Source organism: Pieris brassicae, chromosome 5, assembly GCF_905147105.1.
Source record: "Pieris brassicae chromosome 5, ilPieBrab1.1, whole genome shotgun sequence".
Classification (NCBI taxonomy): Eukaryota; Metazoa; Arthropoda; class Insecta; order Lepidoptera; family Pieridae; genus Pieris; species Pieris brassicae.
The window spans coordinates 18644278-18671996 of NC_059669.1; the positions used below are offsets into that span (position 1 = coordinate 18644278).

Below are 27719 nucleotides of genomic sequence, written 5' to 3' on the forward strand. Positions count from 1 at the left end.
GCTCGCTGAGGTGTGGATTGAATTCGAGATAATGAATTCTAAACAACAAAGTTGCTTTATCTATATCCTATAGATTTAGGTGTCTTTGAGTCCAATCTGATTTAGGCGTATGAATGTAATGCAATATCTTTCGAAACTGATAAAAGAATCTATTATGACAACTAAATTGCTTCATTATTATTAAACAGTCGTGATTACTTCATTGGATGAATGAAATGCACCAAAAGATTTTACTCTAATTCAAAAGATATACTATACTAGATATTCAAAACAAAAAAAAATAGTATTGGATGTTTCCTACAACAGTTTCACAGGTAAATAATAAAAATCAATCGCCTACCGTATTTTGTTTAAAACAAAACAACATGAATGTTCAGCCGAACACAACAAACAAACGGGCAAACAGAGGCTTATCATGATAGGTGAAACCACCGCCCATAGACACTTACATTGCCAGTAAGTAGGCTTGCTTGCCAGCAAAAAATTCACATAAGCCCAAAAACGAAGAACATTCGTTGCCGAGACCTTGGTCCGTGGGGTATAAAGCTTTTTAAGGAAATGGCAAAAAGGTTAGTCGACATCACAGGAGACCGAAGAGCTGGCAGCTACCTCGGAGAAAGAATCAGTCTAGCTATTCAAAGGGGGAACGCTGCCAGTCTCTTTGGAAGCTCGCCTAAAGGGACTGCATTTAGTAATATATTTTAGTAATTATTTTTTAAGGTTAATTATTGTTTTTTGTTACATAAACTAGAACTAGGTAAGTAAAGTAACATTTCAATAGGTTTCAAATAATGTTTTATGATTCTTAGATATTGATTTTGCACCTAGCACTTAGATTAGACAGGATGCGCTGTAAGTGATTCTTATAAATAAATCAAAATGTACGATCATTTTCAACATAGAGTTTGTCAAAATTCATAGACAACTTTTTGGCTGATAATTTAAATTTGGATTAAAATTTAAACTTTGTGGGACCTTTGAATATATATAATACTAGCAATGCCCCGCGGTTTCACTCCCGTAGATACCGATCTCGTGGTAGTGGAAAGTCCACTAAGTCGGACTATAGATATATTTTTCTTATATAAATATATAAAGTTTTATTTTTCTTAGAGTTCTTAGTTTTTAATTACTACCTTTCAGACTATTAGATTCAAAGTCTAATTTATGTACAGATTGAACTTTACAACGCATATATATCTAATACATTTTTAAATTTGTAACAAAATGTACGTAGAATGTCCGACATTAGTAAATTTATAAATACTATACAGGTACTGAAAAATTCTTGATTTTAAGTAGTTAAGAAGGTAATGAAAGAATTTTTTTAATCAGTCCAGGGATTTTTAACTTGATTATGATAAATTGTTAAAATTTCAAACATTTCGTCTATAATATAAGATTGTAGATTTGTAGAACTTCAGTGTCTTAGAACTTCCCTATACACAACATTTGACGTAGTTTTGTTTTGTGGTAGCAAAATAATTTCATGTTTTGGAGTTCCGACTTGGGATACATACAATTTCCCATGGGTAAAACACTATTTTTGTAAATATTGATACGTTCTATAACACTGTGCAACATTTTTTTGTTTGTTTTCACAACGCACGCGAAGATAGATTTTTATGGATTATTAGTAGAATATTTAGAATCCCTACTTTTTTCTAAATAATATGGCCTATGTCTATCAGTGAAAATCCAGCTTTCTAACGGTGAAAGAATTTTTGAAAATCGGTCCATAATTTTTTATGTGAAAACATTACAAATACACAAATGTTTCCTCTTTATAATATTAGTATAGATATAGCGGAAGTCATTAGTTAAATATTTGAATTAATTTTTTTTATGTTCTATTAAAATGGAATACGTACACGCCCATATTAAAACAGATTATAAAAGAAAAGCTTAAGTGCATTATAGAGATTTTCAGTTAGAATAGCGGTTTTATGAATAATTAAAACATCATCTTGAATTCCTTTGCTGGACGTAATACCAAGATGTTTGATATCAGGGCCGATTAGTTTACAATCCCTCTGTACATTACTTAGTATGATTACTTCACTTACTATTTAATAAAGCAATCTAATTTCTTATAGTAAAAACTCATTGCACAATTTGTATTTATCAAGTCGCAAAAAACAATATTGTACTCTGTGTGCTAGTGCCAGACAGAGAGAGAAAAAACATAGATTGATAATTTAGCAGTTATGTTATCAAATATTGGTTTGATAAAATGTTTTATTATTTAAATGTATTTTGTACGAGCAATAAAGTTCTTCGTAGCAAATGGTACTCATCGATACCAAGGCTACAGTAGTCCATAAATGATTAGTCGAGTTATTTATATCTAGAAATCGATTGTTAGACATTTAGATTTCTAAGAATTTCGTCCAAGGTAAATACAAAGGTCTTTTTAAAAAGATTCTGTCTTTGTAATTGTTAACTTTGTACTAAGGGAGATGTGTTGAAAGTAAATAAAACGGATCTAAAGAATAAATATTACGTCATTTTTATTAAGAAATTCCCAAGTCCTTTTTAGAAACGATCTTTCCTTATCAGTCTCAGAATAAATATGACAAAATAAATATTATTTTACTGACGCTTAAAGTACGTTTACTAATAAACGCTAATCTTTGACTCCAACGCTTTTTACATTAAGCCTAATCTCCTGATTTCGTTTAGGTTACAGTTACATTACTATAGAGACTAAGATTAAACCTAAATATTACATAAATGAAAAGAGACAGCGGGAAAAGAGACAGCGACGCTACAGTCTTTTGTTTTGCCCTTAGATTTTTCTATGGATACGTGATTATTTTTGTTTATAAGTAAGCAGATGGTCAGTCTTAGTTATTGGGTTTTAGATGTCCTAGGTTATTTTCTTTACGTAATAATATTAATTGCGCACATACAAATATTTATTCGTGCTAACTCGCCACTCCTAATTTACGTAGAAAATAAATAATGTTGAAAGAAGTACCAAGTTATATTGTTATTTACCCTTAAGGTTATTTTATTGTTACTCTATAACAAGCAGTATTAAAGCCATACAATATAGTTATTGTGAGAAGGATTACTAGTCATTCTTTGAACTATAAACCGTATTAATGTAATATTTCTTGGGTAAAACGAATAACATAGCAATTGATGAACCACGTGCACTGTGCATTATTAATAAGCACTCAAGTTCCCTTTTCGTTTATAAAGGCGGGACTAATAATACTATTAATATAAATCGTTGTTTCTATATTTTATCAGGCAAAGTTAGAATAGGTTGAAACATTGAGAGGTCTCTTGAAAACTTCATACTTAAGACAAACAATCTTATAAAAGTTGAATTAATTAATTGCGTCATAATCTTACTTAATTAACTTAGATAAAGATACTAATATCTATTAAATGAAGCTCTAGAACACAGACGCTACATTGTCACATTGAGACATGACAGATAATTATGTTTATACATTGTAGTTTTTCACTAATTCAACACTTAAGGAAAACACTTTTTTACCGGATTGAAGCTATATAAACTATATACTATAAGCTATATAAATTATTTTACATAATTTTAAATTTTAAAAAAATTCTGTTGTTTCGCTTGCTTTGCAGCGTGCGTGGTCACGGTGACTAAAGACAAAAGGTGTTGAATGTCAAAAAGGATCACAACTGTAGAGAAAGTTGTATTATCTGTATTCATTTCCCCGGAGTTGATGTCGACTAAAAGATGACGGGTTTTTGCAGAAATGACTCACGGTGTCCTCTATTTTCGGAGATTGTTTGTCTTGGGGTTTTAATTTGGATATTATTGGATCCCATGTGTTTTAGTAATAATTTCAATCAATCCGGTAAACATTTTTTTTGTTTAAATGTGTAAAAGCTATGTTAACAAAAGACAATACTAATTCAAAACTATTAAAGGAATAAATATACTACTTAAAATCAAAAATAATCACTGCATCGTCAAGTGACTTTTTTGTTTCTTAAGCACGTCCAATATACCTTATAAACCGTTACAAGTCATAAAACCATAAACAAAGGCTCGTGAAAAATCACATACGAAAATGTCGTTTATTTCATAATATTTTATAGCAAAGTCCCATCTTTTATTGCCTCCTCACAGTCTGAGGAATGTCGACGAAAATAATTTGATCATTTTTGTCCCATGGTTTGGATTTATGTGGGAACATCTGGACATATTGGTCCCGAGATAGGACCTGATAGCCCTATATTGGGGTGTCTAGGGATTTGTGGGCCGTTAGCGTCAGCAAAAATGCTTTCCGTTTTAAATCGAGACGAAAGCTTAGTATTTCTTGTAGATAAACTGAGTTTATTAGCTCCGAGAAAAATAAAGACAACGATAAGTTGTTGTTGTTTACAAAATTAAATTATAGTTACGAGACTGCAGAATTCGGAGTATTTCAAATTAAAACAAATTTATTGAAAATTGGTGTACCCTTATAACTGTCAAACTGTATTTACTGACGGCCAATATAAAAAAGAAAGGAGTAACAAGAGGCCTAGGTCTGTCTACATGTGGTCATGAAAGTGGATCATGATTGAGTCACTGTAATCCCAGTTACACGTTATTGCTAATTGGGTACAAACCTAACTGTTATTGTTCCTTGTTGAGGCTAGTTTTATATCCCGTTATGGAGTTCCTCAGGAAAATCAACTTGCAGAAAATTTGATAGAAAACAATTTATCTGTTGATATCAGTATGTATGTATTATTTATAGCCTAACCATCAATGCCACAAAAAAAAGAAAAGATACAATTTAAAAAAAAACCAATGTGTGGTCTCTGAAATATGTGCGGACAGCGTGGAGAAGCTTAACGTTTGTACATAATAATGCTTATAATTAGTATTAAACAATTAAAGCTAAATAAAGAGATTTTTTTAATTCAATTACTTTACAGCTTTTAACAATAAGGAAGATTATGTTTACCAAAATCGTCATATATTTTAGAAGAGATAGCTTGTTACGTATACTCTAGATATAGCATTGTGTATGATGTTTTAAACTATAAAAATTAAATAAAAAACAATGCGGCCGTCGGCTGGTCAGTAAAATTTATATGAGTTTAGTTTGGAGTGTATGATAAATGTTCAGATCTATATATATTATACATTAGATGCACTTGAAAGACAGATATCTACGTAGTAAAAATACGAATCTGCATACGCTATTTTTTTATTCCGCAAAAGAATACGCGGTCACATTCTTCATATGTATTTTTAGAATAATATACGAATAGCATTCATGTCAATTTGGAACCAAGGAGGGTAAATCAGCCTAATTGCACAGTCTAAAGTACCAAATTGTCTCTATCTACAGCGTAAACAGAATTCGACAAGAAAAATACAAAAGAGCACCCCAACTGACTCAAAAAAACAAAGGAGGAGTATATTAAGAACGATAAATATATGATAAACACATACGGAACTAACGCGAATTCTAGTTACTAAGCAATGAATTTGATTAAACGCCTTTATTCGCCTCTTCTTTGAACAACTCACTCAAATACATTTGCACGTTTCTTGTATCTAAGTTTATAGCAAGTGGTTAAGAAATAGAGATTTTCAAGCTGAATACAAAATTGGAATTATAAAAACAAAACAACGCTATCTAAACAGCAAATAGCGTAAAGTTAATATTTCAACAAATAATATGAACATTTTTTTTCAAATACTAGACAAATAGCAATGTATTGGGACAATTGGTGGTTAAACCTGCAGTTTGTCTCTATTTCTGGACAGTTAATACATTCGCATAGGGTACAAAAATCCCTCGCAAAGAAGTCAAGTGTAGTACATGTATCTGACTTGTCACCTGGGGGCAAAAAACAAGAATCGAAGAAAGATCTCAGACACGAGAGACATACTTATATATACAGAAGACCCAAAATAGTACTTACAAATGTACAAGACATATTTCTCTTAAAGAATATTTAATTTATATTAATTTCTAACACACAAATAAACAGTTTTTAACCAACACACAACAGTTTTTAAACAGTAACATATTAATCTTAACCTATATAGTAATAATAATTATTATTTAAAGACTGATAAATACAAAATTAAAACAAATTTTAAAAGTTTTGTTCCTGTAGCAGTGTACCTTTGATGCTGGCAGCATTTCGTCGCTGTATAGCGATACTTATTCGTTAAACGATCTAAGCTTCAGCCCTGGGGTCACCAGTACTATCTATTCCAAAGGGAACAAAATCAAAGTTGAAGGAAAGACTCTTATAATTGAGCCGTTTATTAAAATAAAATCTGTAATATAAATATGTATTGGTAGTAAAAATGAATGATTTATTCAAAAGAAAAAATATTAACGTATAGAAAATCTAAGGAGTTCCTTCATAAATCTGTAGCAATATGGTAATTTTATTTCTACGTCGCACCTGAACCAGTAACAATGACGACAAAAGGACGACAACCTAACAGAGCCAACAAAGCCGTTCTATTCCGCCACACGTCATATGCAGTGCTTTTATTTGCGAAATTAATTTCTTTCAAATAGAAATTTCGTCTATTGTTATTATTGGCAAATATAATAGGAAAAATTGGGTTCGGAAAATCTTGGCGTTGTAGGTTGTTATGGAAAAGCTACAACGCCAAGATTTTCCAGTTGCTTTAAAGAATCATTTATAGGTATAACTACAGTTCTATTCTGGACGTCACCACCTACAAGAAAAACTCTTATAAGATGAAGGACAAAATGCTAAATTAAAATTAAAACGGATAATCAGCTTTCTAACTGTATTCTGTATTTTGGAATATAACAATAATTCAAATATATTTTTTATTCCTATTAGAAGATGCATGATACTTAGTGTAAAATATAATTAAACAATACAATCTGTACTAATAACTTCAGAACATTGTATATATATATACTACACAATTATACACATATTTTCTTTTAATAATCCTGCCTAAAGGCGAGTATCTTCATTATAGGCTAAAGATGACAATAATAGAATTTTACAATATAATGACAATAATTTTCCTTAAGCCAAAAAATTGCTGATCTTTTTCCCAGAGAGACTATTTATATCAATCTTGAGCAAAACAACGCAGCTTAAATAGGAATTTATTGCGTTTATAACTATATCCCTACCCGCACATTTAATATAAATTTAACTACCAGGTAAGGATAGGGGACATACACGTGCATCAGTCTTAATATTTGGTACTTTCCAATTCGAAATAATTTTTGTGTTGGTAACTATCAAATCTGTATCAAATCCGCCTCGCTTGCATTATAATGCACTCTCGACGCCCATAAGGACCACAGAAAGCGTCCATCAAAAACTTAAAAATGTGCCAAAGAGGCAACAGAGGCACCTTCACCACGTGAAGGTCGAGGCCGTCCGACTTCTCGACGCCTTGGGGGTAGTGCGTAGACTTTAAAGTCCCAAGCCTTTTGTGCTAGAGTAATTTTAGCAACTATGTGTGTAGTGCTAATAAAACTGAAAAGCTTAAGTGCTAGTGAACTGTTAAGAATGGTACTAGGTTTATAGCCAGTTCTTTACACATGACTTTAGGCAGGACATTAAATTAAGTAACGCGTATTTTGTTTTAGACCCTAACTGATTATTAGCTCACATATGCTAGATTACAGTAGAATTCAAGTTAAAAGAAAATTATTATTAGACGTACATCGTATTAAAGATATTCATAATAAAGATATCATCGTCTCATGAATTCTGCATATTAATGTAAACAACCAAGCCATATAAAAAACCGTTGAAAAGTAAAGATCTATATATAAGTATGTGGATATAAATGAGTGTACCTAATAATGAACCATTCCCACAGAGAGTTTAAAATTACGTACTAGAACATAATGGTTCATACGTTCCGTAACATTAGCTACATAATTACTGCTAAAAGCTCAAAGTTTCCATTGTGGAAGTTGTGAAGTGGTTTAAAGAATAACGTATTATAATAATTAAGTTTGCGGCCATCAATCACGGCGCCATCTGTCCGACTGCGCGGGAAACACCGAGACGTGGCCTATTTATAGTCAAAGATTGATATAATTTTAGGAAAAAATGTGTTCTTTAAAAAAAGCAGATGCTTTATAGTGCATATGTCACAATTTAACGTACGTTGCAAGCAGTGTAAGCAGTACGTTGAGGTTCACAATCTTTCGACAGTTCACAATCTCGCGAGACAGATTACAACCTAACGGTATTTAAAATTTTAAAGTGACACATACAAGCTATATGTCATATGAGGTTGGAACTTTCATGTCGATATTAATTTTTGATTTCATAATGCTTCATAAATTTCATGTGAGGTTGATTTTTTTCTGGCTTATTTTCATAACACCACTTACTACTTGAAATTACGTGTAAAATTAAGAAAATTGTAACATATTAACTTTGAATTTTTAACCAATTTTATTGATTTTATTCGAGTATTTAAGAGTTAAATAAATTGAAAATTAAGTTACAGAGTGGAATTCCGTCTAAATTAATTAAAGTGAAGATCCAGGTTTATGTCCAGTTCTAATTTCGAGGCTTACCAGGTATCTTAACATTGTGTTCTTTTTAAAACACTTTTAATTTCCAGTTGCGCTTGGACTACATATAGACGCTGAAAGCCAAACAATTTTTCCACTGCCAAAGGTAACTTTTGTTTGCCGGATTCGTATAATTGATTATACTGAATTTGAGAGTTCCTGAATTATTTAGTGATGTTATTCTGTGAGGTTTGCTTTCTTGATTTTCTTGAAAAAAGAATGATTTATTTACAGACAAATATACCGGCTTATTACTATCTATTTGTGTTAATAGAGGGGTTCATAATATTAAGTTGAGTATTTGTTGAGTTTTATCATTAAAATCTAAGAATTCCATCCGATTGAAGATTATCCAACTGGTATGTGACTTAGGACCTTATCAAATTCATTGCTAAGGTAGGTTAGGTTATTATAATACTCATTTTAGATTGTAGCAGAACAGAACACCATGTTGTCGATAAAGAGAATCTGGCAACATCTAACAGACCACGGTGACTTATTCATCTACTACGTGATATAGCGATACTTATTCGGGTGATACTATAATAAGGCCATTATTACTTATAGAGTTCTTACGGCGATTTTCCTTCACCACAATAACAGAAAAGTTCAGGGCTGAACATTTCTCTAAACCAACACTATCCCTGCCCTTGTAATACTATTCAAATTACAGGTGCTTTATATAAATTGGGTCAACAACAAAATGTACGAAACTGCAAAACGGATTCAATAGACATTCCTTACAAAGGAAAGTTTCAATTGAAAAACTAAACAGAACTCATTTTGGTAGCAATCGTGTATAAACTTTTGCATTGAGTTGTTTTCCGACATTCAACAGTTAAACAGTAAGTCAACCCGTCACTATGCTGTAATGGGAAACGAGAAATGTTTTCTAATTATACATTTAAAATAATTGTATTACTTTGAATTAAAAAAAATAATTAAGTATACGGTATGTAAACTGTGATATTATATGGATATGAATGAAAAGCTATAATAGAATTAATAAGTTTTATTTCGATATAAGATTAATACAAGTAAAGCGTTACTTGTATTAATACAATTGTTAGAGGATTTCATATCTGAACTTGTTTTATTATCTCAGGTCGTATGTACCCACATAAAGTTTATATATATTCTTGACGATCAGATATTTATTTAATAATAATAATTATTATTATTATTTACTTATTTTCTCCCATATAACATTTACAACAATAAATAAGATTTCAGTTGAGAAGGTATTGGGAGAATGGTTTCCAAACTAGGTAAGAACCTGTGATATGGATAACCAGGCTTACATTCCACATCAAAGTCATATTGAGTGGTAACAAAAAGTACATACATATATGGGTAGGCAAACAAATTTAACGTTTTAAATAAGGAAAGAAAAACAAACCAAAGCAGTCGACTTAGAAGTTAGTAGAAATAAAGTTGTGTGTATGTGTGTGTGTGATAGTGGGCGAGGGTATGTACGCGTGTGTGAGTGAGTGTTAGAAGGGTGTATGTGGGTATGTGTCAGGCACAAGCCTGAGAACATATGTGACATAAACATTTAGAAGGCATAATGACAGAACATATGTATTTAGAAGACAAATCAGAGAATTTCATTCAGACGTCCGTCGCGTCTGAGGACCCGAATAAATAAAAAACCAATTGAGTAAGTCATCACACAACCTCCCATCAAAATGACATCAGGCGATGTCTTCTGCACGCCAATGACCCTTCCCATCAAAAATGACATTAGGTGATACTCTCAAAACTCTTCTTACAATATTGTATATACTAATACACATCTAAAATTTAAATTCTTACCCATCGAACTTCAAGACTGAACTCATGAAACGCATCAAGTAGTAAGTAGTATACGGATACCGAGTACATAGAAAAAAACAAGTAAATAAAGCACGAAAACATGCCTTATGTTTATAATGGAGGCTATTCAGATGCCGTTGAGAAAATTCAAAGGGAGATTTTAATTACATTTAATAAAGTCCATAATCGAGTTTCAGTTAACTCCGGCTGACGACAGATGCGTGAAATTACTCAATTAAAAGTATTAAAGAAATTTCTATTCACCCCTTCGTTTGGGCCTACCTCTATTGTGACGAGGTTCAAGTTAAAAACTAGTTAAATTTCATTTGAGGATATCGACATTAATTATCTTATATTGCTTAATTTATTTCAATAAAGGGACAGCAGGCAGGTCATATATAAATATGCGCTAAATTACACCAATGAACCTGCAACGCTAAGCTAGTTTACAGCCATTGAGGGTATGGGATGCGATTTTCCTGATCCGTAGATCGTAGTTTGGCAGTCATTGAGATGCGCTAGAAATGTATTAAATCTATTTTTATTTATCATACATGCTTAAAATGTAGAGAAAAATCATATTTGTAAGCAAATAGAAAATATGAATGTAATAATAATGCGAGGTCCAAATCGTAATACCGCTTTTATTTAATTTTATTTTTTGGTTCTGAGGGTGGATAAGAATTAATAAATGTTATTATGATATGCATATTGTTTAGCATTACCTCAATCAAAATGTAGAAACATAATGCAGTTAACTGTAAATAGGAACGATATGAACGAATTTACCATTAAGAGCTTCAAAAAGGCATTAGGGAAACTACATGTAATATAGAAAGTCAAGTGAATGGATGTGAAACAAATAATTGGACGCTTAATGTTTGTTCGCTCGTAAACGGTTAAGCGCACTTATGCTGAGAGCCTGCCGGACTGTCTTGGAATATGGGGACTGTGTTCACTTGAACCATTTCCAGACAACTGTGTTGGTTACAGTCATCTCAATGCCTAACAAAATTCACTTATAAACAAAGCCTTCAAGACCTAAAACAATTTTCCACTACTTTGTAAATGTTTAATAAAAAAACACAGATCTAAAATCAAATAATTAACGCATGCCAAAAAAACGTAAAACACGTTAAAAATTATAGAACGTTAATCACCGCATAAATAATTAATTCATATGCTCCTCCCTTTAGTTATTTATTTTTCCTTCTAATTATATAATTCGTTAAACATCTATTTACACGTAGACGCAACTATTATTATCCACTTAAACAAATCAAGTAAATAAATCAGACAGTCGCAGGCGTATTTGGCTTTATAATTTGATTTTATTCGAATACAAATTGTCGTCTCTTATGCGTATATGTGATATCCATATGTTGTATGTTGAGTGAATAATTCCATTAACTTCGCTTCCGTGTATGAACTAGAGTCTAAATTAATCACTGACTTTGATCTAAGACTTCTATTTTAAATCAAGTGGTGTTGAACGCTTTTGGTAGATGTCTCTGTGAAAGAAAATTCATTGTTAGAGTTCGTGATCACTGTAGATTTTTTCTACGAATACAGTAGCGAGATAATTGTCTAATTTACTCGAATTTGCGTATTCAAATTCATTTCAGTGTAAGCTGACCCTTTAATTAGAGGCAGTAGAGTTAGCATGGTTGTTAGACATTCGAGAGGCAATCAGACGTGCCTTATGTGTTGTGCGCATTGTCTTGAAATTTTAATTATTTCGATTGTTATTCAAGAACGAAAATTTAACATGCTATTAGAGCTTTATAAAAATTTTCAATATAGTTTTATCCAAAATAATATTTTATTCCCTTTTAGATAAGATTAAGTATTTAGTCCTGGAAATAGTACGTCGTCATTCGATATTGCAAAATAATAAATGGAATTTACTTTTAATTAGCTTAACAAACTGCACTTTGAAATGTGTATAATTTAACCAGGGATTAGAAAGAAATATTAAAAACCTGCAAACATACCATCACCATTGTGCAAGTCCAATAGTAGGAATTAATAATTTTAAAAAATTAAGACGTTATTTTAATTCCGACAAAATATTATTATTGTGTGATAACATACAAATTTTATATTGAATGAGTACTAGTTCCTGGTAAAGTCATACTGTTCGTTTACTTGCAGCTAAATGTGAAGTCTTCGCTCCAATTTATTTCCCGCTCGAACATGCTATTATCTGTGACCTGACATTTGAGAAGCAAAACCTTCATGAGGTTGCCATGTAAATAATTTAATCTCTTAATATTGACTTCGCTTAAGTTCTTAAAAATTGTGATGTGATTCCCTACCCATCCAAGTTCATCTATCTAGTTCATGAAGTTTTGAGCAACACACTGCAGATAAGTCATGTATTTTTCAATTTCGTCCAATACTTCTATTCATCTTTTCTATCCTTGATTTATTTAATATATTGTTGTTTTAACACATCCAAATATGTAATTAAGAGATACTTCTCACTAACACCCACATTGTATTTGCAACTTACCAATTGAAAAAAGTTAAAGGACAAGGACGCATTCCACTAAAAAACCTCAGGGAAAGTTCAAATTAAGTTATCTTTAAAATAATCTTAGTCCTGTTTTACAGTACGATATCGAGTATTATCGAAAAATATCAATTCCTCACATATTATAAATTAAGTCAGAATTAAACGGGTTTTAAAAGTAGTCAATGATAAAAGTGTTTTAAGATATATATTGTAACAATGTCTAAAAAGGTATTTCGAAGATTTAGCGAGTTTAACGTCTCTATATCCAAGTACACACAAGTGTAGCATTAAAAGTTATACCGTAGTAATATTAATATACGTTTATGCAAAAACGTTTTTACGGTCCGGGTTTATCATGATTACGGGACATAACGGTACTCGTAAAGTCAACCTATTACTCCTACATTTTAAATGTACTCTTGAGGTTAAGAGTTTGGTAAGAATAATTACGTTGCCAGTGAATAAAATTCTTTAATCTTCATGCTTATCCAGCTGCACAGCTGTTGAAATATAATTGTAACCTCGTATGTGTTGGCGTAGTAGCGTCAGCTGAGTGTGCGGGATGCGGACAAGGCTACGCTGTTATCGTGCCTCTGGCGATTGCTGGCGGCGCTGTGGGGTTTTAGTGGGTATGCACAGTAAGGTGTCTCGCAAACCGGGGGGAAACTCCGTAAACAGTATGCGTAATGACATATAAAAAAGTGGCTTCAAGTACTTAATCCTCCTCGTTCTGTGTACATAATTTCGCACTCTATTTGCGCATTTGTCACTTATTCAGTTGGTAAACGAAAGTATCGTGAGAAAACTGGCATGCCAAGGACCCAAATATTGACGGAGTGACATCCAGAAAATACTTAAGAAACAATAATAATTCATTATATACATCACAATGCCACAAAACAGTAGAAAATAAAAAAATATAACAAATTACGTAATGGGTGGCCTTACTCCTAAAAGCAGTTTCTTCTGTTCAAACATAAATATTTAACATAAAAAAATCATAAAAACAAATCTGTCCGAGACCAGACCGAGGGTTGTAGCGTCAATATATTTTTTCCTGTTCCTATGGGTTTATCTTTGCTGGTTATTAAGTTAAGCAAATGGAAATGGAAACTACAGATTTCCTTATAATGATTACAAACAGTAAAAAACCTTACAAATATGGAAATAACCACTAATATAAAGGTTGACTTTTAAATTTGTTGCAATATTTTAAATTAATTATTGCGACGATCTATAAATAACTGAGGGTAATACCGGGCCCTGCGTTTAAAATAAAAAATAAAAGAAATTATGTTGGACGCCTAAATATACTAAAAACTTCGTTGACAATTAATGTCTCTATTAATAACCATGTCCGAAGCTACCTAATCTCTCTGATCAAAAGTGCTCATAAAACGTCAAAGGGCAAATCCGCACTTTCATTAATTAATCTGTACAAAGAAGTTACCAGTTGTCAAATCTGATAATATTTTGATCAGGCTTTTACCCTTTAAAGTTGTTTTCAACTACGGTCTCAGATTTTATAATCTTTGACGTGCTCAAGGGTCAGACTAGAATTACCCAAAGATTTCATTTGTATAGAGTGATGTACACCTTTAAATTTAAATTTATTTGTCCATTATATTAAGAAATATAATATTTGTGAAATATTCGTGTTAGTTTTATTTCCAAATATACATTAAATTAAGTGAAAGAGAAGCTACTAATCATTTGATCATTAAATTTAGAATATACTTCGTTCTTGTCATAAGTTTGCTGTTAAAAAATCAATTTCATATCTGATTTAACTGTAGTTCGAATAATATAATTAACAGTAAAAAATCCTAATCAAATAACTACTACAGCACAACAATATTGTAGAAACCAAACTAAACGGTCAGTATCGTATTAATGAATACAAATATATGGCCATACAGACAGTACGACTGTATCATATATATTAGTCATCAGTTTTCGTTTAATGGAATTTGGAATTCAGTTGTTTCGTCGTCAAAGCTACAAACTGCACGTGTGAAAAGCGTCTCCATGGCGACCCGCATATAAACTAATATATTGAACCTATTTGGTAGCCTTTAGCCGCAATTTTGTGAAAATGCCAAAGAATAAAAAAGGAAAAGGAATCGTATGGGAGGATAGGGAGGTACTCTTCGATTTACCTTATGAGTAAGAATTTATTTGTTTATTTTCTAGACATAGATATATTATTGTTATGTGGGAATGACGTGCTGAATAAAATTTTACACCAAAACGTCAATGACTTTAGAAACATCTGGTATATGAACCAAAGTACATTTAATCAATTTCTGTACAACTCTAAACTTGAAATACTTTTAAGGTGTTCAATCTACAGCCTAACCTTTCAGGCTGGCCACGTGAGCTTGAACCGACACAGAACATGATAAGTGTAAATTCTTGACGAATAAAAGTATTATAAATAATTTAATAATATTAATTTTTAGATACTTAAAACTTCGTTCTGGTGAGAAAATATTTGATAGAATAGAACCTATTGAAGATACTAAAGGAAACGCCGGTGTCAAAGGGCGGATGGTGGTCACTAACTTAAGGGTTATATGGCATTCACTCTCTTCCCCCAGGATCAATCTATGTAAGTCAGGTTGTCATAAATTAGCTGCTGTGGTCTCTGGCAGAATGACCAACACTGTGGAACAACTATGCTCCTCAGCATAATGCTGAGCCAGGGCCAATTACAACCACAGCACACACGCATTACACAATTAAACCTTTTTCTTTAAAAAATTGTTATCTCTCTAATATTTTTTTTTGATTATTGTTATTTTATGTGTTTCTGTGTGTGTGTTTTGTTAGTAATAAATATTATGTCTAATAGCTAGAATTGACCTCATTCATTTATCTAATATATATAGTTGTATTTAATAAAACATGTATGTAGAGGTTCGTCACCAAAGTTGTTGTTTTCCAACTCTTAATAATATTGATCACAGGACGGATGATGCGCTTTGCGGTAAATAACCCAGACTCAAAAAATCCTAAATAGTATGTTTATGTACAACTGACATAAATTTAAAGCTTAAGCTTTCAAAGCGAAATTTTCGATATTGCTAATTAGTTATTACTCAGCTCCTGCGATTAACCCTGAGGAATAGCAAAGGGATTTAACTAATTTCACGAGTCATGTAATTGTTTCTACTACAAGATTAATTATTCACATAGGAGAAATGTAATTATTCTAGGGCTAAACACAAATTTAAGAACTTATCAAAGCGTTAATAATTTGATTAAATGAGCCACCGTACAACTATCTATATCTCAATAAAAATCCTTCGATATCAGCCAGTCAAGGTGTTTCCGGAAATCGTGAAAAAATATCGTGTTTTTTTTTTGTATGAATAAAAATATGTTGCATATGCCATACCCATATTGAATTTAGTTAATACCGATTGGAACGAAAGTAATATTTTACTTAAGAAACAAGTAGGTGATCAGCCTTCTGTCAATTCTTAGATCAGGCAGGCTGCTGTTTTCCGATGTTTCGTGGAATAAAATGATATTGGGGTACATGATGCGAGGACACGATCTCGAATTTGAGAGGTCCACAAGCCAGGCTATACAGCTCATAACAATTATTTCAAAATTAATTAACAATTATGCCAAGTGCATTAATATTCATTGTCGTGCCATTGATATATGAATGATAGCAATTGATGTTTGCAAGCTTATCTTAGTTTCGGTTACTTTTTCTCGTAATTATCTTACGTGAAAAAACCTTATTAGACACCATACTCTGCCTATGATCCAAAATTAAAAAAAGATGAAACTTTTTCTAGCGATCGGGTTCAACTGCGTTATTTCGACAAGCAGCAAGACAATTAGCTCCGGTTTACGAGGTTCTACACAAGCGTTCTACTGCTTAGCAGCGTATAGAAACAACAAATACGAATTTGTTTTTACCAACCTTTCGCCAAACTGTATACGACATTACACAACAGTTACAGCAGTATATAAGTAAGTTATATCTGGAAATTATTCCACAATAATGTGACATGGTGTAGAGAACATGCAGCCAAGTGTTAGACAAAATCCCTGAATTGAAAATGTAGATTATACCATAGACAAAAGATGATTTGTCAAATTCCTTTAATTGTGATTGGACAAATGGACGTAATAAGTAGTACGTATAATTTCACGTGTCAACGTGTGAGGGACTGAAGATTTTGTTTACCAATTAAAATCAAACGGATCGTCTTTACTATCATTTTACCCTCTGTATATTTTCTTAATGGAATTATTTAGGCTGTCACTAAACTTATTACTTGGATTCCTGTGTACATTTCTATTAAATACATAATTTTTATCATCCTTACAAAAACAGTAATGCTGTCTGCGCACGGTTAGCAAAAACGATTAGTTTCTTATTGAGCCCTAAAATCTATAAAATGTTTGTAAATTAATTTAAATAAACAAAAACACTGAACGGCCAAAAACATTTATGTCTTAGGGCCTACGCTGGATCAAGACTGTATCGTGACTTAAAACTGCGAGGGGCTATCATGAAAAACAAACAACTACACGTATTACCACTTGAACAGGTAATTAATGCTCAAACATTGTTTTTTATAATATGCCGCAATCTACAAAAAAATGTGCTAATGTCCAATGTAATAGACAGTTTTGCCAGATACCCAAAGAAATGTCAACGAAATTTTATCACAGATAATGTTGATTGAATATTCATATTTTATTTATGGCTTAGAAAAAAATATATTATTAAAACACCGTTCAAATAATTTTTAACTATATAATATTTTTAGATATGTTTGAAAGAAACAGGATTATGGAATCTATCCAGTGAGTCGGGAAATTTGGGTACAATGATTATCAGCAACGTAAGAATAGTTTGGTATGCGGACACTAATGAGGCCTTTAATGTTTCATTACCATATATCACCATTGAAAGCGTAAGATTTCTGTAACAATTTTTTACTTATAATGTGACTCAAGCATTAAGAATAAACTTATTAAATCGATCTTAAGAAGGATTTTACCATTATTATAAACACTGGTAAGAATAGAAAATCTGTGCACACGCGATATTTCTGTAGTGATACCAATTATTTTTAGTATAGTACTAAAAAAAATTGATAGGCGTGTGTAAATTACGAAACTACGTACGCAATAACCAGCCAAATTTTGTTTAACATTACTGTGTAGTAATATCACGATTTCGTTAGAATCTGTCAATGATTTAACATATAACTATAGTTAGGAAAACATAAGCAGTTAAATCACTATAAAAAGTTTTTGCTTGGAATTCTAGTTAAAGTGTCAATAAGTGATAATGTCTAATTTACTACGAAAATGAAACTTTAAGATTAATTGTATTTCGTTTTAGATTTCCATCAGAGATTCAAAGTTCGGCAATGCTTTGGTAGTTCATGTCCGACCTACATCTGGAGGTTACGTGCTAGGATTTCGTGCAGATCCACAAGATAGACTAAGTTCTCTTCTTTCGGAACTACAAATCTTGCATCAGGCGTACACAGAAAAGCCTATTTTTGGTGTCGAAATGAATTGGAATCAAGATGTAAATGTTTTTAATTTTTTAACATATTATTGTTAGTCTTTCAATAATAACAATGTCGATGGTTCTAGGATCCAAGACCCACAAGTGATGATATAGAGGAATTAGAAGAAATTGGAGAGCCACGCGGTGAAATGGGACCAACACTTTACTTAGCCTCACAGTTAGCCCTAAACAAGGAGGAATCTGATGCTCAGCCGGTTTATAGTCCATATTTAGGTTTGGCTATTGAACCATTAAAAGAGGGTATAACGTTAAAAAGTCTCTTTGAAGTTCAGACCACATCATAATTTATGAAATAAGTTGTATTAAGGCGGTTGAAATAATAATAAAAATGTTGATTATGTTTGTACAAACATATTATGTAGTTGTATTTAATGAATAAGTCAAAATAATTTATTAATTTAAGTAGCACAATGTACACTAATGAACGTCAATAAAGAAATACATATTACATGCTATATCTAATATTACATTTACTGCCAGTTTTCAAATCAAGGGACGTAGAACGGAAGAGAAGAACTGGCAATGAACTCTCCCCCACTCTTTTTAGTCGCCAAGTCCTTGAAACGTGACCAATATCGGCGGAGCTACGCTCGCCAAAACAGCCTGAACTGAGATGTAAAGGCCCTTAAAGCCAACAGCGAGATTCCATTCCAAAAAAAAAACTTGGTATGTGAAATTAGGTACCTAATAAAATAATAATAAAACTAATTATACTAAAATAATTGGATACCACATGGGTCACGATTTGCCCGCAGTTTACATTAAAACAGTTGTGGATGTTAACGATCGCCCCCGAGTCTGGAAATGCAGCCGAGAGATTATAGAGATATCGATTCATTGGCAGAACACGACTGTATTCAGATCATTAAGTTGAGTAAATAATTTAATAAGTTTTCTTTCAAGAAGTTTTCGTTGAATGTGTTAATATTCCGGTCCTCTGAAAACATCCTGATGATATGTCAAAATAACTGTTTTTCTCTAAAACTGTAGTCTGTGGGGTCTTGCTTGAGTTGTTCTGTAGTCTTTTCTTTGACTTGCTTAAACTTGTTCAAAACAAAATGTTCAATGTTTATTTAGCTTTTACACTTTTCTATGTTGATATATTATACCTACCAATATGAATAAAGAAAATAACAGGGGTGCCGCTGGTCTGGTAAGTTGTTTTTCATTACATTAGTTAGTATAGTAATAAATTTCCGGCTGTTAATGCTACAAACTTACACCGTTATAACAAACCTTCAGTTTTAATACTCCAAGTATATAACAAAATCTAAGACCCTTTTTATTATATTGAATTCCAAACAACTTATAAATATAAAAGCGTGAAAGAAAAGATATCAATTTTGGACTTTTCTTATTATTCCAGAAACTATATATTTTGTAAAATAGATCTAAAATTCATAAATTTATTTTATTGTATGCTGTAACTCTGTTTCAGAGACACTCAGCAATTGCTGAAAGAAAAAGGCTCAAAGAAGAATGGTCTGTGCTTAAAGGTATGGTTACCGATAAGCAAGAAAATAGAAATGTGTTGAAAAAGAAACAATACAATTCTAAACCATATAAACCACATTCCAAAGAAATCAAACAAGTAAGCATGTTTATGTTAAACACAGGACTCTATATTTTCTTTTGATTAAATAAGTATACTTTGAAAAACTCTTTATTGGATTATTTACCTGACTTAACTTGTTTGTCTCTTATTAACTAGGTACTGTAAAATATTTATAATCCATTAAAGGAGTTTTATTTAAAGGAAACTCCAAATTTAATATGTTAAAGTTATATCATATACCACATAAATTACAAGGGCTTTGGTAAATAATGGAAGAAATTTATTATAACATCTAGTTAATACATACAAGCACTGATGAAAAATAGTTGGTCTCATGTGAAATTTTCTCTGTGTGATTTTTTCCAACTTCATCATTTTTGTATATCTATATAAAATATTAAGCTGTTCTACTATCACAAGTCATGTTGCTTATGAGATTTTTTAATTATAAACCAAGACACTATTTTAGCTTTTTAATTTTAAACATATCATTTTAAATTCGAAGAAGTTATAAGCAAAATATTTCATCTAATTGTTAATTGATGCAAAAGAGTTTGTCTATTGGTGAGTTAAATAAGATTATTCCTTCTTTGTTCAATTATTTGCATAATTTAAGTTATTCTGTTTAATTTGTCAAGTGAGACTGATAATTTCAGTTTATTCATTCATTTTTAAATAACTATGGGTCGCGGCAAACCCGTTTGTGAAGAGCTTCGAAAGCAAATAGTTTGTGGGGTCAATGCTGGCAAATCAAGTTGCCAAATATCTAAAGACTTGATACTTCCCAGGTCTACAGTCCAATCTATCTATCATTCAGCACTATAAAAAGAATAGAACGACTTTTTGTTTGAAATAAACTGGTCAACCACGCATTACAAGTGCAGTAAAAAAGAGAATCCTGAAGAAAATTATCAAAAATAATTGTCGTGCTCGAGCTGGAGAACTCACCGTGTTACTTGCAAAAGAGTCTTAAAAAGAATGGGTTACGGATTCTACACCGCCAATGAGAAACCACTGTTGACTGCTGTACAAAAGAGAAAGAGGTTGATGTTTGCTCGTGATCATTTAAATTGACTTCAGATCAGTGGCGTAGTATAATTTGGAGTGACGAGTCTAAATTTGAAGTGATAGTCGGCGATGAAAGAAAAAAAGTGATTCGAACAAAAACATTTCATACTGATTGTCTCAAACGCAAAGTGAAGTTTCCGGCGTCTCTTATGATATGAGGCTGCATGTCTGCACAAGGTGTTGCACAGTTTGTGGATGGTTCTATCAATGCTGCAAGGTATCAACACCTTTTAAAAGAGGATTTACTGCCGTCTATTCCGTCGCTTAAGCATCAAGCAGGATGGTGCTTCCTGCAATACTGCAAGGACAACAAAGACGTGGCTACTGGCGAAAAGCATCCCTACAATCGAATGGCCATCTAAAAGCACGGACTCGTCGCCGATCGAAACCCTATGGTGGTAAATGAAAAAAGATTTTCGTATAAAATCCATAAGATCGAAGAGCAACTTAAAGGCTAAACTCTTGCCTGTCTGGGAGTCAATTACGCCTGAGGAGTGTGCAGCGTTGGTTGCAACCATGCCTCTTCGCATTAAATCTGTCATTGATAGCAAAGGCCACACAACTCAGTGGTGGACGAATACTTTTGCGTTTTGTTTTTTAAATATTTTTTAATTTTTTATGTTATGTAAAGTGATGAAAGAATTTCAGTTATGTTAAAATAAACTTTAAAATGTTCCTCAAATTGTGGATTACATTTTATAAAATGTTATATTAGACGAACTATTTTGCATCAGTGCTTGTATGTTATCTTACTGACCTTGCCTTAATTACCTTTAGTTAACCTTATTGATATTATTTATACTGATACACTAGTTGCAGTTGTGAATATTAACAAATCATGTATAAACTATGTTCAAGGCTGGACAAGTGGTTGCATGTGAAGTTCTCAGAGGAGTGGTAGCACTTGTTGATGTTGGGGCGGAGTCTCGTGCCTTGGGACTTCGGGCAGCACTGATGGCACTTGGAGCAAGTGTTGTCCCTGCATGGAGTCCCCTAGTTACACATTTAATATGGACACATGGTTAGAACAGAAAAACATAGTTTTTAATCTTGCTTATGAAATAAGAAATATATTTTGTGTCTGGTTCTTTATACTCTTAAACATTTTGTTTATTTTATTCTTATTAAAAAAAATGCATTACAAGATTGAGAAGATAATTCAATTTATTTCATTTATCTAAATTCGTTTTAAGTTCAATATTTTAATTTCACAGTTTTGCAAGACAGAAAATATTTTCATAGGTAACTTCTTATAAAAGTTTATCAAATTTCACTACACATAGCAGTAATTGGCTAGTAATTTTATGTCATATCTTCCAGGTGGCTGTCGTAAAATACGTTCTAAAGCACGGGCTCTCGCCTGTCACCTAGTTTCACCTCTATGGGTAGAAGCATGTGCGTCAGCAGCAAAAAGGCAGCCCGAGAGGATATTCCCTGCACCAAGCAGACCCTCCGATTTACCTTCACCAGCGACATTACGCATTTTACTGGTAAATTTATTTTCTTTAAGATCTAATCAACAAGAAAGGTTCCACTAAGATATCAATTGCCCAACTACAGGGTTGAGAGTTATTATAAATTACCCATAGTTGAGCTTTATTACAACTAAAAACTTTTACAACAATACTTTTCAGAAAAAAGCTGAACACGAAAACATTCCACTTATCGATTTCCTCTCTGACAGCCGAGAAAGTGATGGAGAAAATGCTCCTCGACTTCGCGTCTCCAGTGAAACAGCCAGCACCGACAAAAATTCACACAACAAGTCTACTGATGAATCGCACGACCAGGTTAAGGATAAAACATTGAACCAGTCTACCAATGCAAATGATTCGCCTAATAAAAATTCCCCAAGTAAGGAAATCCCGTTGTTACATTATATTGGAATGTAAAAATTGGACACATACACACATACACGTTGACTTATAAACTTATTATCATAAGATTCGAAGTCAACGTGGTATGGACAAAATAGGGCCGGCAACGCATTTGCGAGTCCTCTGGCAATGTGACTGTATATGGATTTTTTACATAATATAAATAAATAGGAGTTTTTATACATTTATAATTAGTTATCATTCCTATACCTGTATAATTCGTTCAATTGTTATATTCTAATAGTTACTACATGATTTTACAACATAGGCAAGTGAATATAAAAAAAATATATTAATTCATCTGTATTGTCTATGAAATAAAAAATATGTAACCTTATGCCAAGACCCCTTAATATAAGGTTGTTCCGCCACTGGATGATTATTATCATGTGAGGTGTGTTTAAAGGTTTATATTTAAAGCAAATTTTGTTCACTTTTTATCACCGTTCTATAAATAACAATTTAAACATTCTTTATTCCGGTGTGTCATCTAAAAGTGTGCTACTCCTGTTACTAAAATACAAATGACAACTCTTATATTATATATTACTACTTATATCAATATTAAATTCTCTTGTACTGCAATAGCTGTATGGCAATATGTAGATTTTAATATGTTAGCGTTTAAAATAAACGCCTTGACGCGATCTTTAGGTAACACTGAGTAATTGGGTAACATACGGGTTGTCAAAATACTATACGTTATTGACATAAGGGAGTCGTAATTCGCTCTAAGTTTGTACTTTGGACCTTGCGCATAGTGACACATTTAAAAAGTTCTCAGTATTTTGCTTTGACGGTTTCATTGAATTACTATTGTTTCAACAGATCGGGTAAACACGAGGCCTCGCGGTCCACCTCGGACCCCAATACGCCCGACTAAGACTAGACGAAAGCTGTTCACGTATAAAGAAGATGTTATAGCGGATTTAAATGGTAATTAAATTCTAATTTAAAAAAACTAATGCGTCTGCTTTATAGATTTTTGGGACAAGATGATGCATGTCATCCGACGATAACGACGTAGTTTTTTTGTTTAGTTGCATTAAATTGTTAACGTTAAAAGGGAGTGAGTATTCCTATACATTTCTCGCAAAGTTCATTTAAATTCAATTTAAATACATTTAAAAATTATTTATTTATTAAGATAACATAATTTACACTTACGAACGTCAATACAGAAATACATATCAAATGCTAATTGCTTCTACTTTTACTGCCATTTCTCAAATCAAGTCCGTAGAAAGGAAGAGAAGAACTGGCAACTTTTCTGCCACTCTTTTTAAGCGCCAAGTTTTGTGTTACATTGTTTGTAAGGAGCTGCAACTATTACACCTTGTTCCACATGACATCTTAAGTAATTAATAGTGATAATTATAATAATTCGGATGCGGAGTGCCATCCATTAAAATTCATGAAAAACATTTGAGCGTAAAAATAAGCTCGAAGCTGGAAATATGCATCGATATTCGCGATAGTTTATTGTGTTCCCAACTTCATAATGTAAATAATAAAGAATGTGTGTTCTTTTCTTTTACGAATTAGATCTAAAAATATTTATACTTTTGATGAATTTATAATTGTTACGTTTACTTATTTTTCAGATGAAAGGGAAACACCGACTCCGGTTCGACCAAAAAAACATTTGACACAGCAGCAGAGACAGGAGTTTATACAAGCCGAAAGAATTGCCAGAAAATTAATAAAAACTCCGATAAGAAAGACCCATGGAAACGGAAAACCAATTGTAGGAACACAGCGGAAGAAAATTGTACCAAGAATTGTAAGTAAAAGCCCCCTCAGAAACTATCTTGAGATTTTTAAATATATGACAAAACCTCTGGTCTTTAGATTACACAGTTTAATAATTTTTATATTAAATCAAATTTATATAATTTACATAAATCAATGTTTGTCACACACCATAAAAATATTTTAATTTAATGGCACTGTTAGAACGATCTCTCTTTCCATCACAGCGTAAACATAATGTGATAGAAAGTGACTTAAGTAATTTTATGAGTGCCATTAAGCTGATTTAGTTTTTATTGTAATTAATTCTTTTATGCATAAGGAAAAAAATTGCTTATGTTTATTCATTCATTTTTGTTAAGATTGATGGAAATAAGTATATTTATATTTGAAAATTACTTAGACTTTATTAGGTTTAAAAGACAATACATCGGCTAGTAATGTTCACAGGGTAGAGAGTTGGGCAAAGGCAAACGAGAAACAACTTGTTTGTCTTTGCCTAAGAATTAATGTTACAAGTACTTCTAGGCAATAATATAAAACACGAAGAGATAAAATAAAGGAAAATTGATTTCAAAGTGTCGTAGGAAGTCTTTGGATGGAAATGGATGTGGTAAAAAGAAGTTTTTTTTTTTATTTCCAGGTATTAACAGGAATGTCAAAATCTGAACGGAGCGAAGTATACAAAGCACTGAACTCACTAGATTGCAAGATCAAATCTAAAGTGACATACAAAACGACGCACATTATATTTGGCTCATGTCAGGAACAAAACAGAAGTCACATAAATCCGGAGTGTAGCAAACCCAGGACGGTTAACGCTTTACTTGGTGCCGTTAGAGGTTGTCGGATATTGGGTACCCAATGGGCAATTGACAGTGCTAAGGAGGGACAATGGCTGCCCCACTATGGATATGAAGTGTCGCATTTACTGAAGATTTCTATGGTAAAATATTCTTACTAATAATGACACAGTTGATATATACCCAAAAATCAATGGAATGCGTTTGTTTAAAAAGGTTCAACCCAAAGCAATTATTGTTTCATCGGGAACCTAACCCAAGACCTACAAGAACAGTAAAACAGAACAGAAGTCTGTCTTCATTAATTTCTTAAAGTAGTTTGTGTTCAATAGTAAAATGTCTCATAACATGGATGATGTAGCGCTATCGTAGATTTTATTATTTATGAATTAATTCTAGTAAACTTTTCTAATGAATCATATGTTTAAATATATTTTAATAAATGTCTGGTCTAACCGCGACCGTTTCATGAAATGACCAATTCCATGTTACGACCAAGACATATTCTGTGGTCATAGATCATATTCTGACCTATTGCCACAGAATTATTTAAACCATATCCTATTTCTTAGCCCAACATTTTTTTTAAATAATTTGAGATTGGACGCTTTATTCTTTTAAATATAAAAAATTTGATTGTTTTATCATAGTTGAATCCGATGTGACAATTATATATACCTATTACACAACTATTCATAGAAATCCATTGATCAAATATTATTTTCAGAAAGCACGATTGGAACGCGCAGCTCTCGGTCGTATGCGTTCGGAATACGCATTCGATATTTTTAACGGCTTCAAAGTGAAAATTCAAAGTAATGCCCCTCAGAAACCAGCTATAACTGAACTTTTGATCTTATGCGGTGCAATTATCCAAGATGGCGACTGTGACGTCACAGTAGGCCAGGAGGAGGGGGAAATTAACTCTAAATGGGTGTTTGACAGCGTAGCGAGTGGACGTATGAGAACTACGCGACGATATATTAACAATAATATACCTGATATTGTTAGTTTGACACAGAGTTGCAGTATTAGTCATAGATAGCGTTGACGTTTAAAAGATGCCAATAAAAACGTACAAAATAAAAAGTTGCATTCACATACCTGCTTAAGCAAATTAATATGGGAGGTAGTTAAGCGGTTTAGAAAGAATTCCCCTACCTTAAGATTCATAGTCAAGACATACATGTAGACGACGTATGTGGTAGTTTGGACTTTAAGGCCGGAGTTCTAGAACGTCAATCGAACTTAAATCAACTTTCTAGTAGATAGGTATTCCATTTTTATATGAAGTTCTAGAGATAAATTTGATAGCGCTCAAGATGAGATTGTGACTTGAGATACGAATATGGACCTGAACCTTTTCCTTGAGCACTCCCCAATGCGAAGTCCATTATAATGCAGCATTTCCACACCACGTTGTACAATTTTAGCATGAACTTTACGAATGTTTTGTCAAGTATGTATACGTCATTACCATACAGTCGGTTTTCCTTACATTACTATACTATACTAATATTATTCGAACGCTATACTTTTAGTTCTTCCCTTTAGTTCCAAATACGCCCGACAGGGCGCTGCTTAAGTTTTTCATACAACATTTTATCCTTAATATTTTTATTAACTTAACTATTTGTTTTACCGTAATTACGTGCTTAGAGTATTGTGTAATTTTGAAAAAGGGATTTTGAAATTTTATCTTATAACAGAGTGACTATGCTTGGCAGTGATGTTATGAAATGCCGTTTTATTATAGAACTAGATATTTTGAAACTTTACAAATAAAATTAAAAGTAAGTTTTGTGGCATTTGGAATTTATTCTCTTGTGTTGGTTTGTTATTTGTATATGGAATTTTACACCGATTTTACATTGTTAATAAAATGTTAATGAATAAAGAAGCTTATTGTTTAATTTCCACAACTTTTATATCGTGCTTTTTATAAAACGATTATATATATTATATTATAAATCGAAAAAATATTATTCGCGAAAGTCAAAAAATGAAAGTTTAAGTGTCTCAGGGAACACTTAATAAAATAATAAAATCCTAAAGTACGCTTATCGCCAGTGACTGCAAATCGTTTTGTTGTCATCATTATTATGATATGCCTTTCATGCCATGTGCAAGGTATAATAGTTCCCGGCTCCCCGCAAGCATTTAGTAAACACAAAATACTTGGCGATTAAAAGATGGACTTTGAGTTTCTTGCCAGTTCT

The 27719-nt window shown here is 32.3% G+C and overlaps 2 protein-coding genes across 2 annotated transcripts; both read left to right on the top strand.

The window, feature by feature from the left end:
* The first annotated feature begins 14952 nt into the window (after positions 1-14952).
* LOC123710094 (Bardet-Biedl syndrome 5 protein homolog) lies at positions 14953-18729 on the top strand. Its single transcript, XM_045661793.1, has 7 exons — positions 14953-15039; positions 15336-15484; positions 16686-16863; positions 17357-17447; positions 17670-17816; positions 18251-18442; positions 18511-18729. The coding sequence occupies exons 1-7, from the start codon at positions 14969-14971 to the stop codon at positions 18727-18729; spliced, it is 1047 nt and encodes a 348-aa protein (XP_045517749.1). The 5' UTR covers positions 14953-14968.
* A 600-nt stretch (positions 18730-19329) lies between these two features.
* LOC123710217 (microcephalin-like) lies at positions 19330-27391 on the top strand. Its single transcript, XM_045661982.1, has 9 exons — positions 19330-19598; positions 19884-20036; positions 21927-22089; positions 22389-22558; positions 22703-22922; positions 23774-23881; positions 24550-24728; positions 25341-25643; positions 26228-27391. Exons 1-9 carry the CDS (start codon positions 19563-19565, stop codon positions 26543-26545), a joined length of 1650 nt encoding a protein of 549 aa, XP_045517938.1. The 5' UTR covers positions 19330-19562; the 3' UTR covers positions 26546-27391.
* The last annotated feature ends 328 nt before the right edge of the window (positions 27392-27719 follow it).

Coding starts and splice junctions, on each gene's coding strand:
- LOC123710094 (XM_045661793.1), top strand. CDS start 14,969: ATGCCAAAGAATAAAAAAGGAAAAGGAATCGTATGGGAGGATAGGGAG. Junction 15,485..16,685: donor TTCCCCCAGGATCAATCTAT/GTAAGTCAGGTT, acceptor AACTTTTTCTAG/CGATCGGGTTCAACTGCGTT. Junction 16,864..17,356: donor ACAGTTACAGCAGTATATAA/GTAAGTTATATC, acceptor TTTATGTCTTAG/GGCCTACGCTGGATCAAGAC.
- LOC123710217 (XM_045661982.1), top strand. CDS start 19,563: ATGAATAAAGAAAATAACAGGGGTGCCGCTGGTCTG. Junction 20,037..21,926: donor ATTCCAAAGAAATCAAACAA/GTAAGCATGTTT, acceptor ACTATGTTCAAG/GCTGGACAAGTGGTTGCATG. Junction 22,923..23,773: donor GCCTAATAAAAATTCCCCAA/GTAAGGAAATCC, acceptor TTGTTTCAACAG/ATCGGGTAAACACGAGGCCT.